Source organism: Caretta caretta, chromosome 8 (genome assembly GCF_965140235.1).
Source record: "Caretta caretta isolate rCarCar2 chromosome 8, rCarCar1.hap1, whole genome shotgun sequence".
Taxonomy (NCBI): domain Eukaryota; kingdom Metazoa; phylum Chordata; order Testudines; family Cheloniidae; genus Caretta; species Caretta caretta.
In genome coordinates this window covers 35,275,268-35,290,924 of record NC_134213.1, presented here as the reverse complement: position 1 = coordinate 35,290,924, position 15,657 = coordinate 35,275,268, and the positions used below count along the sequence as shown (strand labels likewise).

At 51.5% G+C, this 15,657-nt stretch overlaps 1 protein-coding gene across 1 annotated transcript; it reads left to right on the top strand.

Annotated features, from left to right (window-relative positions):
- Positions 1-272: 272 nt before the first annotated feature.
- MZB1 (marginal zone B and B1 cell specific protein) lies at positions 273-11,491 on the top strand. The gene is made up of 4 exons (XM_048862233.2): positions 273-536; positions 6,513-6,634; positions 8,644-8,748; positions 9,648-11,491. Exons 1-4 carry the CDS (start codon positions 315-317, stop codon positions 9,832-9,834), a joined length of 636 nt encoding a protein of 211 aa, XP_048718190.1. The 5' UTR covers positions 273-314; the 3' UTR covers positions 9,835-11,491.
- Positions 11,492-15,657: the final 4,166 nt, after the last annotated feature.

Here is a 15,657-nt window from a genome sequence, read left to right as displayed (position 1 = left end):
GCAGAACTATGGCCACAAGTGACCCCCAAACACCACAAATGCCTTGAGACTGAAGAAGGGGAAAACAGTGGAAAGCTGCAGCACCAATGCCCCCCAGGTGTTTGTACCAGGGCCTTAACCAACGGGGTTTTCATTTGGGTAAAAAAACTACAACAAAGCGGGTTGTGCAGAGGGTGACACTGCCTTGGTGAAGTGTCAGTGACTTCTCATTGGCCAAAGGGTTTGCTTATTGCTGACCTGCTGCTTCCTTTCAGTGCATTCAGCCTCTCTCCCTTCTCAGTAGCTTCCTGAGAGGGGCTCTCTAAGCAGGGGAAATGAAGTCACTGCTGCCGGCTGTCTTGGTGCTGACCTTTTTTGATCTAAGAGCAGCAGATGACAGAAAGCATTCTCCCTGCAGCAACCCCCTCGGGGACTCGGGCCCAGTCTCGGAGACGGCCTTCTCTGCTACAGCCCCCCGCTTCAACGCTGAGGAAGCCTATTCTGCCCATATGCCTGAGCACCTTCAATGTGATGCCTGCAGAGCGATAGCCTTCCAGGTGAGTTCCCGCCCCGCAAGCATTAGGGCCACTGGGCCTCAGCGGCCCGGGACAAAGGCCCACACAGAAACGCATTAAAATCTGAAGCAAATCAGTGGATCACAGAACTGAGGGTTCACCTGATGATAGTGACTGTAGTTACACTGAAGTTTATAATACAGTGACTGTAGTTACATTGTAGTAATTAGTGTATAGTTATAGTGTGGTTATGCTTCCAATACATGGAGATACTATTAACAGTCAAGTGAACTCCATGACTGAATTACTTGTTGTTACCCTTTTAGGGTCACTCTTAACACATGACACGACAACAACTGTGAAACGGTAGTTTTGGGTACAGGTACCTCGCCTGAAATCCTATACCCAGACAGTGAAGTAACTGGGTTACCCTCTAGCATTACGCTGTAACTGCCGTGTAATTACAAGTCGGTGTATTATAATGTATGAGCAAAAGGAGAGATGGACAAGACCTGTTAGAGTCTCTATTTTGTTGTTGTTGTTGTTACTGTTATTACATAGCAACCCCCTGTCATGGACCAGGACCCCAAAGAGAACAAGAAGACAGTCCCTCCCCTTGCAGGATCCTTACACAGGGATTTCCAATGCTGCTCAGCTGATTTTGCTGCTGGTATTTCCACCTGATTGACAGAGGAGTCCATTGGCACAGAGAGGCTGTATATGCCCCCCACCCTCCTGCCAGCCAGAGGAGCATGGGCCTCTTGGTTGTCCTGTGGAGGAACTTCTGAAGGCTCAATGGGTGGGTTGGATCAGGCTCTCACCTTCCGTGACCAGAGTAACCCAGCCCTAAATCTCTATGGGGCAAACCCTACCTTATCCTCCAGCGCTGGGATGGGCTCTGCCCATCACTGAAGCACACAGGTTCTGCTGCTCAGGGAGCAAGGGGGCAGGCACGGAGAGTCAGAGCATGAAGGGGGATCAGAATACCAGAGCTGAGATCTGCCAGGCAGAGCTAAGAGGAGAATCCAGCTCTAAAATCTTGGCAAAGGAATTTTTGCCAGAGCTGCTTCCCTTGCCCACATTCCTAGAAACTGTGAGGGAAGAGGAATGGGTCACCGGCCACTGTCAAGGGAAAGCCAGGGGAACAATGTCCATTCAGTCTCCCTGGCATGAAGCAGGCATTTCCTGGGCCAGAGATTTAGGACTCAGTCCTGCAATTGGATTCTCTAGCACTGGCTCTCCTGGGTATTTCTCCCCTTCCTCTGGTATAAATTCCGCAGTTGATGCAAGTGACTTGTAATATGTAACCCAGATTTAATGGCCTTTTATTTACTTTTTATGGTTGACATTGTGAACCTGGTACAAATTGCTGTGCCTGGCTATAAACCAAAGTTATATGCATCCCACACCACTTTGCTGTAATAATCTTCTGGCTCAGCAAGGCACTCTGAGGCCAGATTTTGAGAACCTGGCCCCCAACACAATTTAGCACCCACTGTTATTCGGAGGCACAGTTTATGTTGTAGACACCTTATCCTCTCAGCCCATTCAGGGACTTTCCCATCCAAATGCCATGTGCCACACTCAGAAAAACTCACTCCAAATCACCTCCTTAAAGTGCAGCTCTGCTCTGCAAAGTAACCCTGCAAAAGTGCGGCTTCTTACTTGGCAGATCTGTTCCTCATGGGTGTCGGAGCTGAGTTTATCTAGACTTGCTCTGAGCAGGGTTAGGCAATGCAGCAGCTAAATTCCAGCACCTTGTCTACACTAGAGCTGCCCTAGAGTTAGTAATGGTGTGAAGACATGTTAAAGGGGAAAGGCTAGAGTAGACAAGTGGTGCGGAGTCTTTCCGCTAACTTCAATGCCCTTTGGATCACGCCATTGTGAAACAAATGTTCAGTCCTAACAATGGCACAGCACTTTCCATCTAAAGCTCTCAAGGTACTTCCTAAGCATGACTGAATTAAGCTTCGCCCCCCTCCCCCAAAAGCTAGGTGGGAATGGACATACGGCTACCAGTGACCTGTCCTGAGCCGAAGTACTGGGCCTTCCCTGGGCTCCTGGCAGTCCTGCTCTCCTCCGGCTTATCTCCTTAGCAAAGCAGCATATCTGCATTGAACTCCGAGGCAGGAGCAACTGCTGAGGGCCTTGAGTCCCTGTATTTCAGACAGCCATGCTGCGCTGCACAGGAACTAATGCAGGAGAGCCCAGCTCCCCAGGAGACACAGGGGTGAGGCATTCATAGCTTGCCAGTCCAACATGGGCAGTTGCAGAAGTTAAATCTACATTAGAGGATGTCCCTGGTGTATTAAAAAGAAAACCTCCTCTTGCAGAGATGCTGCCGTTAACAGCTGGCTCACAGCCGTCCCAAAGCAGCCTCTGTTTTCCCGCTAGAGGGTAAAAATGGATTTATGCAAATCACCCCAACCAGAAGCCTGCAGGTGCAGAGCGTCCCGGGAGAAAATCCCCGAGAAAACAGCCACACAGCTGCTTTCAATAGCCTTCGCTGGGCTCAGGCTGCAGTCAAACCATACCAGCCCTGTGCGAGTCTGACTACAGCCCCTTCTGGCTGAGATCTCACAGCTCTTTCCTACCCAGGAATTCAGCCTTGCAATCCCCTGTAGGAGGTAGGGAAGCATTTATGCCCCATCCCTCAGAGGGTTAGGTGATTTGGCCATGTTCATGCAGCAAGTCAGTGGCAAAGCTGGTCATAGATCCCCCGCAGGAGCCCTGATCACTGACCAGCTGCTGTGTCTGTGCCCAATGCCTTTCTGCCCATGAGCTAATGAATGGGTTTCTTTTGCTGCATCCAGCATCCCGCACAGCTCACCGCTCTGACGTAGTACTAGAGCCCCCAGCTCTCTGGACTTGGCTCATTGATAGAGACTGTTGCATTGGGAACACTTTAGTGGTCTAGCTCAGCTCCTCAGAGGTCTTCAGGCACCTGACTCCCTTTGACTTCAATGGGAACTCAGCCATAGTGCCTATGCCTGGCTCCAAGTGTGTGTGTTCTGTGCTGGGCTGGCAGCCCCCTAGATAAAGCACTGCTAAGAGCAGCGCAAGCTCCCTCCCATCATGCCCTGCTTCCCTACATGTGCGTCAGACCTGGCCCGGAGGGACCACTCCTACAGGAGACTGGGGGGTGCAGGCTTCTTGACCCAGAGCAGACAGCCAAGGAGAAAGCCAAGGCTGTAGCTGCTCTGAGTTACAGGGGTGGTTGCTGAGAGCTAAGACTGAGGCCCACCAAACTCATTACACATGTTCACCAAACAGCTGCAAATAGGCACTGACACCCTGACGCTATGGCAGGGTGCTGTGGTGACTGAAACAGGTCCTTTCCAACCATGCAGAATAAAGACGAGCTGAGCTGCAGCTGCCCCTGAGAGTAACTATTTTTTGGCTCTTGTGCCAGGCTTTGCCAAACAGCTTGGCATGTTGGGTATTGATAAATCAGTCCCTTGTTTAGGTGCTGAGCTCTAGCTAGCCTCACCTCTGTTGTGAGTGCTGAGCCTTCAATACCTAGCCTTTCAGCTTGGCAGGGTAGCACAGGGCTCATAAGAATTAGAGAGGGAGGGGCCTTAGGCCATCCAATGCAGGTTGTTGTCTTCCTATCTCTTTGTCCAGCTCTCTCTTCTCCATCGTTCCCCGCCCCCCTCCACCAGTCTCTTTCATCTGCCATCCTTCAGGGCCAATGCCTGTTTGGTTTTCTGTTGGCCTCAGGCTTTGCTCCAAACGTTTGCTAACAGGTGGCCTGCTGCTGCCTCTGCATGCCCACTGCAGCTGAGCCTTACTGGTATGTGAGGGGAGGATGTAAACTTATTTTAGCTTCTGGCCTGAAAGAAAGGAAACTCCGGGCAAGTGTTCGAGGACCACGATGCAGACAGGCTCCTGCCCCCACTCACGTGCAAAATGGACTGGAGGCGTTGCTGCACAGCAATCCCTCGGCCTGTGCATCCATCCGTCCATCCCTCACACACTCACCGCTTCCCCCAGGGGTTTGGAGGGAGGGGACACGTGGTGTGTCCCACTTTTAAGCAGATTATTTAACGAGCTGATTTGCATTTTGAAAAGACTGCCCATATAACTTTCAGCTTCAGTCTGTGGGCAACAGGCCCTGGCCCCAGCAGTGGCCATGCACGGAGCTGCACAAACCTTGGCATTAGGGGCTTATGTTCTAGAGAGCGCCAGGGGGCTAGGGATATGGGTGGATGCTGGCAGGTGCCAGAAGGGGAACCAGGGGTCAATGCTGTTCCCTGCTCCCCTTTGGTCCCTGCTCCCGCAGCGGCTGCTTCCTGGGTTGAATCCAGCAGGGGGTGCAGCACAGGGTGAGAGAAAGGGGTCTTCTGGCTGCCTGTGACTGCACCCCTGGTGGCCACCAGCTGCAATTGCAGGCCAGGCCTGCAGGATGGTTGGTGGCTTTGCTACCAGCTCAGTCCCCTCCGGCGCACTCTACTCCCCGCCTGTCCAGCCAGGCCCTGCCTTCCCCACACCCAAATCCCCCCAGTCAGTGGGGGGTGGCTGAGGCAGGCCAGGGTAGAGTCAGAGCTGCCTAGTTAGGAGTCCCAGCTGCAGTCTCCAGCCTGCCCAGCTGGGGACTGATGAGACCTGCTGGCCGAGCCCAGCAGCTGTTAGGCCGCTGGCACAGGAAGGGGGAAGGAGCTGGACAAAAGCTGGGGAGAGACATTGTTTCCTCCATTGACACCCCCCCGAAAGTTGGGGATATATGTTGGGGGAGGGATAGCTCAGTGGTTGGAGCATGGGCCTGCTAAACCCAGGGTTGTGAGCTCAATTCTTGAGGGGGCCATTTAGAGATGACCTCCTGAGGTCCCTTCCAACCCTGATATTCTATGACAGACACAGCCAGGCTGGCTTTAGGAGCTGCTCCTGAGCAGCCCCATTGACTGGGGCAGGCTTGGTAGGGCTTCCTAGCCAGTACTGGCATGGCTGCACCAGTGCAGGTCTGAGTGCCTCCTGGGTTCCTCCTCCATGCATCCCAAGGGGAAGGGATGGATCCTTCCACAGTAGGGTTCCAACTTTCTAATTGCTGAAAACCGAATACGCTTGCCCAGCCCCCTGCCCCACTTCTTCCCCCGAGGCCCCGCCCCTGCTCACTCCTCGCCCCCCTCCCTCCATCGCTCACTCTGCCAGGACGCACCTGGCTGGGAGGAGCTGACACAGAGCTTGCCCAATCAGGGCACTGCGAGGGCTGGGGCGGGGAAATCAGGGCAGAAGGGGGGTGGACAGGATCCCCACCACCACCAGGTGGCGGCACCTACCTCTTGGAGCCCGATCTGGAAGCCAGCCACTGCTGTGTCAGGCGTCCCAGGTGAGCGGAGAGCAGCGGCTCCAGCCGCAGCTGCTGCTCTTCCTACCCCCAGTGGCGAAGGCCAGTTACTGTGGCCAACTGGACTTTTAGCATCTGGTCAGCACAGCTGACCAGACGCTGCCAGGTTCCTTTTTCAGCTGGACATTCTGGTTGAAAACCAGGCACATGGCAGCCCGATTCCACAGAGCAGGAGTCAAGGCCTGGAAAGAGTCAGTGACTTGCTCTAGAAGAGCCAAGAATTGAACCCAGCTCTTCTGAGTGCAGGGCCTTACCAATGACCCTTACACCACGGGCTGGAAGGGGCAGACATAGAGGCATGACACAGGAATCTCCTTATGCCAGGAGACCCTGGGAGTCATTTATCATCTGTTTACACCAGCAGAATGTTTCAAGGGGCCACATCAGTTTGGAAGATTGGGCCGTGTGTGTAATTTAAATATATGGGTGAGGTACCCTGGCTAGGCACCATGAAAGCCCACAGGTTTGTTTGTGTGTGCACTGTCACATCCGCTCAGTGTTTCCCTTCCACGAAAATCTAGGCACTAGAAGCACATTCAGACAAGTGGGTTTGGGCGTCCCCTGACCAGAGCAGGGCTGTGCATTGCTAACATCCCCACCATGCTTCATGGAGCAGTGTTCCCTCCTTAATATTATATCAGTCTCAGCTGACCGGTCTCTGTCTTGTATTGAAGATGCAGAAATACCTGAAAAAAGCAGAATCCAAACGGTCATCTGCTAAAGCGCCGGCCGCTCGCCTCAGCGAGTCCGAATATGTGGACACACTGGAGAACAGCTGCTCGCAGAGCTGGGAAAGGTGAGTCAGCGCACGCGTTGATCTGAGCCCATCATATGTGCGTGGTAGCCAGTATATCTGCCCAGCGTAGCCCAGCCTGCTCTCCTCCTCAGCCCCCAGAAAGGAATTGAGCTGCACTTCGGGACCCAGCAAAGCTAAACTCAGAGAGACCCGTGAGCATTTCCAGGGAGATGCCTGCTTATGCGTCAGATGGGAATGGGAAGGGCACCAGGCTCCCCACAGCAACTCAGTCCTCAGCAGTCCAGGGGGAGCTTAGAATGACTCAGGGAAGGTCATATTTAGACAGCACAGATGATCAAGGCAGGTCTTGGATTAGTGGGATTTCTTCAGACTGGGGAGTCGTGCTCCAAGCCCAAAGCAAAGGGTGATGGGGGGGCACGGAACCACCCTTCGGCACAGCCCCATGCTCCGTGGCCCCTTAGGCACAGCACCGTGATCCTGGAAGGTGCTCAGCACCCATGGAAGACACCAGGAACCTGGGTGAACTGTCTCCCAGAGGTGCTCAGCACCTGGCAGCACTGGGCCCTGAGCAGGCTGGTAGCCTTTGTATTTCCCCAGCATCATTCAGCCTTGTGGTCTCCTCACTCAGGGCAGCAGCTCCCTGGCCTTTCTCACTGGAAAAGGTGGTTGCCGTCTCAGCTGGACTGACGTCCCAGCCCCAAACACCTGACCCAGGCAGGCAAGGCTGTCGGTGCTGTTCGGTCAGCCTGGATCGCAGCTGGTTGGGAAAGGGGCTCTGCAGGCCCCCCAGCCTGGTGAGCCGACCAGTGACCAAAACAACAGTGCAGACCTGCGGCTGCTTCTCAGAGTGTTAGTCCCGCCCACGAGCCAGGCCACCAGTGCCTGGGCCAGCCCTTCCCAAACTCCGAGACCCGGGTGAGCCAGCTCCTTTGGGCCTCTGCCGCCCCAGAGACAGCCCGGGCACCTGACACTGGCTTTCCTGAGTCCTAGGCAGCGCCCTGACCACTGGCCCATCCTTCCTCTCTACAGGGACAAGTCTGGGCTTTGTTGTCATGTAGACCAGCCCTATGTGAGAGCTGCCAGGAAGCCAGGCACTGTACAGGGTCCTGCAGGATGTGTGGGGAATTTTTTCTGCCTGCTGAAACTTGACCCACTATGACACAGCTAGCCCTGCTCCTGGGAAATGGGCCTGGAGCCTTGAAGAGGCTCAGGACCCAATTTGACGAGACAGTGCCAGGAGCTCCCCTTTCCTGCCCACCCTGGGCAAGGCAGGCCCAGCTCCCCCCTCTTTCCACTGCAGGTGTGAGATCTCCAGTGGGCGGTGGGAAGGGGGCTGCACCCCCTGCCCTGGGTGTAGACTGGGAGGCATGCTGCAGCGCCCTCAGAGCTGGCAGAGGTGTGTCTCCAGTGTGCGCTCCCCATCCTGGCTGACTGCCACAGCCCTGCCTACGGCCTCCAGCCACGCTCTGGCCCCTCCACACTCCCTCTAGCTCACTCAAGGGTGCCAGGGGACAGAGCCCTGCGCTCGGAGAGCGGCCTGTTGTGTGAGGCTCAGCCCTGCACTACCCTGGCACTCAGAGCACTGGGATCCAGGGCTGCAATTCAGGCCCACCCTGGAGACAGGGGCCAGCTGTGCCGCTCAGCTCTGGAGCTGCCCATCTCGACAGCTCCCGAGGGCTCAGCTTTGAGCTTTGGGCTCCAGCCCAGCCCTGCAATTGATCAAAGTTCAGATTCAAGCCAACCTCAGGGAGGGTGTTTTATTTAGCTGCAGGCAAATTCCCAAGGTTCAGTGACATGTAACAACAGGAACATAAACAAGGGGGTTAATAGATTCCTGCTTACAGGCCCCCCATGTAATCAGAGGAAAGGCCTGGGCTGCCCTCCCCTCACTAGCCCCAACCACCAACTGCTTGGCCTCACACTCCCCTTCCCCAGGGGACTTGGGGTTTGTGTGGAGCAGCTGCTTCCTCACAGCTTCTTAAAGGCACAGACTCATGTTTCATGTCACCATCACTGTGACTTTGTGATGTTCCCTCTTCTCTCCCCAGCTATGGAGTGAAAGAAGTGGGGGGCGTGAAACGCTTCGCAGGGCCTGGCCTGAAGAGCCAGGAGACCATGAGTGTCATGATGACGGGTGGACCATGGCCAGCAAGGTAAGCCCAGAGCCAGGCAAACAAGAGTGGGGGGCTGGGGAGCGTGTTAATGGAGGAGTAGCCTTGGGGGGCACAGCAAAATTTGAAATACCAAATGCAATTCCCTGCTGTATTTGGGGGGAACAACCCCCCCTAGAAGCCAACTGGCTGTTTTTCTGGATGCTAAATGGGTTGCCAGTGGCAAACTGGGCTCTATTAATGGTGCCTTCCAAAAGAAATGGAAACGGGGCTTGCACAGGTCCCCCGGGGCTCTCGCTCCCAGCCAGGGACCAGCCTGAGCCTCCACTTCCTGTTGAGCACCAAAGGAGAGAGGGCAGCTGCTGAGCATGCTCTCCACACCTGACTCCCAGACTGGCACTGTGACATGGGTAATGTTTGCAGAAGTGCCCAAAGGCCAGATTTTAAACGGGTTTTGGTGCCTAACTCCCAATTTAGATGCCTAAATACCTTTAAGAGTCCGGGCCTGAGTCCCATTTTCCACGGTGAACATTGCCAACCTTGTGCCAAGCAGTAGCAGATTTCGGAGCCATGCACGTTGGCGGAGAAATCCATGGCCCTGAGTCTGGATATTTTTGTAGTGTCACTTATTTGTTGACACTCTTTGTGCCAGTCCAGGAATGGCGGTGTTCATACAGCACCCAAACAATCCCCTCTTGCAGAAATCTCAGCACCAGTGAGCAACTCTAGCTCAGGAGATTAAGGCAGAGAGCAAACTTGCTAGATGTTTGCAACAGCTCCCCGCAAAGAAACTAGATCACAACCCTGCATTGCTTCCAACTCCATGTATGGCTTACACGCTGAGATAAACAACCTGTTGTCCTGTGTGTGACAGCGCCACCTGGTGGCACCTGCCATAACAATGACGTGAATTCCTGTTTCTGTTTCTCTTGTCTTTGTAGGTTATATAAGCTATGCCACAGCTACCTGGGTGAATTTGGGGAAGAGCAGATCTACGAGGAGTACCGACGCAGGCCGGCTGCCTTGGCAGAGTTCCTGTGCGCCGAAGAGCAGAGCACCTGTACAAGACTTCGCAACACCAAGGGCAAAAGCCTAAACAAAGCGAAGGCTCTGCAGATTGAGCTGTAGTTCTGCTCCCGCTCAGGGAAGATTGGCAAGTAGGGCTAAGCTGACGAGTGTGTTCCATCAGCCTGGCTTCTGCCAAGGCAGATTGGCCATCAAAGGAGACCAATGTGATGTTTCTGGGCTTTCCCCCAAAAAAGAAATGCTTCCAGGCTCTTTTACATTGTTGCTATTGCTTAAAAAAGATCAATCCCTGTAGCCTCGCAGGGCTGACAGGCAACCCAATAATAACAAACCACCGTGTGCATCCGGGCAACCCAATAATAACAAACCACCGTGTACATCCGGGCAACCCAATAATAACAAACCACCGTGTACATCCGGGCAACCCAATAATAACAAACCACCGTGTACCTCCAGGCAACCCAATAATAACAAACCACCGTGTACATCCGGGCAACCCAATAATAACAAACCACCGTGTACCTCCAGGCAACCCAATAATAACAAACCAAAATATACAGTCAGGCAACCAAATAATAACAACCCAATATGTAAATCCAGGCAACCCTATCATAACAAAACGACACGTACAGTCAGGCAGCTTTATAAGAATAAAATTATATTCTTAGCCCAGCAATTATTTATTGGCAACCCTAAAATAAACCAACACACATATATAATTACACATCATATATCAATCCAATGCCAGAAACACATGGTGGCAGATCCTCAGTGTAAATTATCATAGCTTCAGCAAAGTCTGTTGGAGCTGGGCTGTAGTCAATGGCACTCTGACAATTTCCACCTGCTGAGGCTCTGCCCATTAGATCTCATATAAGCTCAGTAAACTGAAATAGTTACATCCAGCCTGCTTTTTAGAAGCCCCGACTCCTCACAGGTCCCTTTGACTTCCTTTCCCGCATTGAGGCATGGGGCATATGTAGGTTTGCTGTTGAATTCCTCAGGTTTCTAGCTGTACATTCTATAAATAATGCATTTTACTAACTATATGAGTATAAATCAATGGCCCATCATTTCCCACTGTATCTCACATCTTTAAGTCATTCTCAGAAGGTCATTTCAATGATCGTCAACCCTATGGCGCCCATGGTGCAAATACATGTGTTTCAGGTGGTTTGAAAAATCTCTTTCTAGGCTGTTCCCTCGTATGGGCTAGTGCCCATTGCCTGGCAGCGCTAAGGTGTCTCCTCCACCACCCTAACTGAGCACAAGGGCATTGATGGCGTAAGTCAGTGTGGAAACTTTCTGTCTTTGTTTAGGTGGAGGGGTTTTAAGTGCATTTGGGGGCCTTTTACTCACTGTATGATCAATTGTTTTCCCTTGGCTATTCTTCCCCTGTTATTTCTATCTAATTTTAGGCTGCCTGTCTTTTGCTCATCACCTGTGGGCTCAACAGGTAACCCTGCTGCCCTATCTTCCCAGCACTTAGGGACGTTTCAACCCTTTTCCACCTAACTTCATTCACTTCTTCCTTCACAGTGGGATATTTCTGGCAGCGAGAGTCATTCCTTTGGAATGTTTCCAGTTATTAGCTGCTTCCTTTTGTGGCTCACAGACCTGCAGTCTGACGAGCAGGTTGTGCATTTAATACTTTGTTCTGATCCTGTTCTAGGTTCCTGCTTTACATTGTTAAGTTCTAGCTGGCCGAGTGTCTGGGCTGAATGGCGCTGTTATTTCAGGGGATGGTTTCATAGAATCATAGAATATCAGGATTGGAAGGGACCTCAGGAGGTCATCTAGTCCAACCCCCTGCTCAAAGCAGGACCAATCCCCAATTTTTGCCCCAAATCCCTAAATGGCCCCCTCAAGGATTGAACTCACAACCCTGGGTTTAGCAGGCCAATGCTCAAACCACTGAGCTATCCCTCCCCCCCCATGTTTGTTTTATAAAACATGATGGCCTGAAAACTGGTTTATTTTGCCACAGAAAAATACAATGAAAATTAAAGAAAACTTGAAAATGTTGACATTTCATTGAAAAATCAAAAAAGTTTGTCTGAAAAGCAAAAAGTGTTTGGTTTTCAGTTTTTCAATGAAAACTCAAAATATCCCAGGGAAAGCAGCCACTTTTGGGGAAAAAATTTATTAAGTTGAAAACTCAAATTTCTGTCAAAAACCTGCTGAGATCAAAAAATTTTGACCAGCCCTACTCATGGGCCTGGCTTAGTAAAAGGCTCAGGACAGTGGGAGCTGAGCACTCTGGGAGATCTGGCCTGATCTTGTGTAGTGCTGAGCACGTCCTGAGCCAGCATTCTTCAGCTCTGATTACTGTCAGTAGGAGTTGGAGGCACTTAGCACCTGGCTGGATGAGTCCCTGCTTGTGTGTGTTCAGGCATTTGCGGAAATGTTCACAAGTGCTGAAAGTTTTCCCAGCTTAGCAAAGAGCGTGCTCGTCTGTAAAGCATGTTGTTCGTTAGCCTTTCATGTAACAACTTTTAATGATTCAACCATTTGCAGCTGATTAAAATGGTTCATTCTTCCAGTCAGGGAATGGAACAATGTCATGTGACTTTTGGTAATCGACTACATGCCCCAAACAAGGAATAGTCTGAGTGAACTGTTCACAATCGACTTACGGTCTGAAAATTATTCACTCCAACACGTTCACTGAAAAAAAGCCTAGACTGATTCATACACTGTTCTCTAACCAAGAAAGGGTCTGATGTCACGATGCATACTGTACATAATGAATAGCTCAACCAGTTCATGAAATGAGACCGTTTGTAGATCCTCTGTTGGGATCATCACATACTCTGACTTTTTTTACATTGTCCCTTTAAAGAGCCATTGACAAAACCAAAAGAAAAAGTGTAACGTTTTCCAAAGTGCCTATGTCACGTCGGAGTCTAGGACTCATTAAAAGTCAAAGGGCATTAGGCACTTTTTCAAATCGGATTTAGTTCACTTACACACTTTTGAAAATTTTACCCACAGCCTATGGCTGAATGAGCGCTGGCATCAAACTGAAAATGAGGGCCCGAGTCTGCTCCCCCTTATATTAGTGTAACAACACTGCAATGGAGTTGCTCCTGTTTTACACCAGTGTTAATGAGAGAAGAATAAGGCCCTAGGGCTTTGGCTACATGGGAAGGTTTTGCAGTATAGCCTAAAGTGTGAATTTAAACCATTATAATTCTACCAGCATAACTCCCTCTATGGACACTCATACCAGAATAAGTGTGTCCACACAGGAGGTTGGCTATGCAGTATAACTATAGCCATGTAACTGGCACAACTTTCCCATGTAGACAAGGCCTTAGTTAAGTCAAGTCAAGTTCTAATATGCTCCACGGCCATTATAGCATCCCTCCTCATTCTACATGAGAATAGCTACTACATTCATGTACAATGTTACCATGTCCCGTAGGGCTGAGTGCTCAAAGAATTAGATACCTAAATACCTCTGAGAGTATAGTCCAGACTCATCTTCCCATCACGCAGCCCAAGCAGTGCTGGGCAAGGCAAGTGGGGGAGCATTGCCTTGTGCAGCATCACTTTGCATTGGGTCACTTGACCGCTGCAGGTGGCTTCATAGATTCATAGATATTTAGGCCAGAAGGGACCATTATGATCATCTAGTCTGACCTCCTGCACAATGCAGGCCACAGAATTTCACCCACCGCTCCTAAAAAAGACCTCACACCTATATCTGTGCTATTGAAGTCCTCAAATTGTAGTTTGAAGACCTCAAGGAGCAGAGAATCCTCCAGCAAGTGACCCGTGCCCCATGCTACAGAGGAAGGCGAAAAACCTCCAGGACCTTCCAATCTGCCCTGGAGGAAAATTCCTTCCCGACCCCAAATATGGCGATCAGCTAAACCCTGAGCATATGGGCAAGATTCATCAGCCAGATACTACAGAAAATTCTTTCCCGGGTAACTTGGATCTTACCCCATCTAAAAACCCATCACAGGCCTTGCAGTGCTTCCCATGGGGTTTCTCTCATTCCAGATGGGATTCCCAGATGAGCAGCCCATCCCATCTTTGTCCCAGATCCCACATTTGCCATCCTTCTGGATGTATCAAGAGCTAGGTTTCCTCTTTGTGATGGCAGTTAACATGACTAATTCCACTCTGTGTGTGATGGGGTGTCCACACCACACAAGGCAGAGCAGGCTGCACCTTGGGGAGAGCACAGGATTGAAAGGTTGATTGATGATGGAGCCCAGCGGAGAAGGAACAGGTAGGGCTGGTATAAAGCCAGGAAGTTCACAGCAGAGGCTTCAGGAGAAGTAGTCTGCAATCACCCCCTGGGAGAAGGGAGTTTGGGCTGGTAAACCCAGAGGAGTCAGAAGACGTAGGAAGGAGTCCAGGGCAATAGCAGCAGGGTCTGGGAGAAAGCAGACCATAATTGCTAGACATAGGGTCCCTGGACTGGATCCTGGAGTAGAGGGTGGGCCGGGTTAGAAGTGGTGCAGACTGGACAGTGGAGCAGAAGACTGCCTGGGACTGTTGTACAATAGGACTTTGCAACCGCAGAATGGGAGAACTATAATGACCTGGCCTGAGGGCCAAGCCATGAAGAGAGAGCCTCCTGAGTCACACAGAGAGAGGGAGGGAGGTGGCAAGGTGTGTGAATGAGCGGCAGCAGTGGGTGTTGGACCCAGAAGGAGCTGGTCCCCAGAGAAGCCAGGAGGAGGTGCCCTAGTAGTGAGTGGACCCTGTGACACCTTGCCCTCTCCCATAGTCCTGGCCCCGTCATCAGCTGGGACTTGGAAAACATTAGCTCCTCCATCCATCAGCAAACATTCTTTAGCATCTAATGTTGCAGTTAATGCTTAATTTCATAGCAACCTTTGTAACTAATAGGCTACTAGAGAGAATCGGTGTGAATCATGGATAGACACGGGTACAGAGACTTTATGCCAACAGCAGCACAAGCCTGGGGCTGCGGACACCTTCCCACCAGCCTCCTGCCACCCTTGAGCTTTAGATGGTGAAAGACCCGGGATGGACAGCTCTGGTGACCAATTACTCTGGGTCTTCACAGCATAGACAGTGGCAGCACAAGCATCTTCCATATTCCCAGCCATTGTGACTCACCCCTGGCCTGGAGACACCAGTGTGAAAGGAGAGTTTGGTCTGCATGGCCCATTCAGTCCTTGGCCTATCTACTGTAGTGGTTAGCCACTGGGAACTGGATCAGCACCACCAAACAGCAGAATGACGGTGCTGACTTTCAGCTGCTGAGGTCCAGGAACAGATTAGAACCAGCATTATCAGGCCATGCCTTTAAGGGTGTGTCAACTCTGGGAGAAGTAGCTCCCTGAGAAATGGGCTGTGCCCCTTTTCTGTGGGTCGAGGCATGTAAGCTGAGGGCCTGGTGCTGAACATAAACTGGGGTGAATCTCTGCTAACGATTCCCACCCATCCACAAGTTTTGTCGGGAACGCTTTTTCAAGAGAGAGATGCTTTTATGGGAAGGAGGAAGCTGTGGTGTTGTGAGATACAGGCCAGGTCTACACTAGAAATATTTGCCAAGGCAATGATGTTGTGGGCGGGGCCTGATTTTTACCACATTTCTGCATGGTCCAAGCCAAGACACTGGGATAAAAACCCAGGTCCAGAGCTGACTTGCCCCAAAGTTTGGGGCTGTCCTCTGACCGATGGTGAATCTGTTTGTAAAACAGCTGTGGTGTTTGCAGACCTGAAATGCCCATGTTGGGCTTGTCAGTATAATGTCTAGCCCTGAGGCAAGATGACCCCAAATGGAGTGTGCGTTTGGAACTACTCAAGGCTGTAGCTTTGCCTGTGCAATGCACTGCTCTGTTTGCTCCTTGGGGGTCCCCCTGGGGAAGCCAACTCTGTGTAGCTGCCTCTTGAGTTGGGGAGGGTGTCTGAGATCTATGAGACCTATGGGGAAAC

Excerpts from the sequence above, each read along its gene's own strand:
- MZB1 (XM_048862233.2), top strand. The coding sequence starts at position 315 with ATGAAGTCACTGCTGCCGGCTGTCTTGGTGCTGACCTTTTTTGATCTA. Across the intron at positions 537-6,512 it reads GCAGAGCGATAGCCTTCCAG|ATGCAGAAATACCTGAAAAA; the intron begins GTGAGTTCCCGC and ends CTTGTATTGAAG. Across the intron at positions 6,635-8,643 it reads TGCTCGCAGAGCTGGGAAAG|CTATGGAGTGAAAGAAGTGG; the intron begins GTGAGTCAGCGC and ends TTCTCTCCCCAG.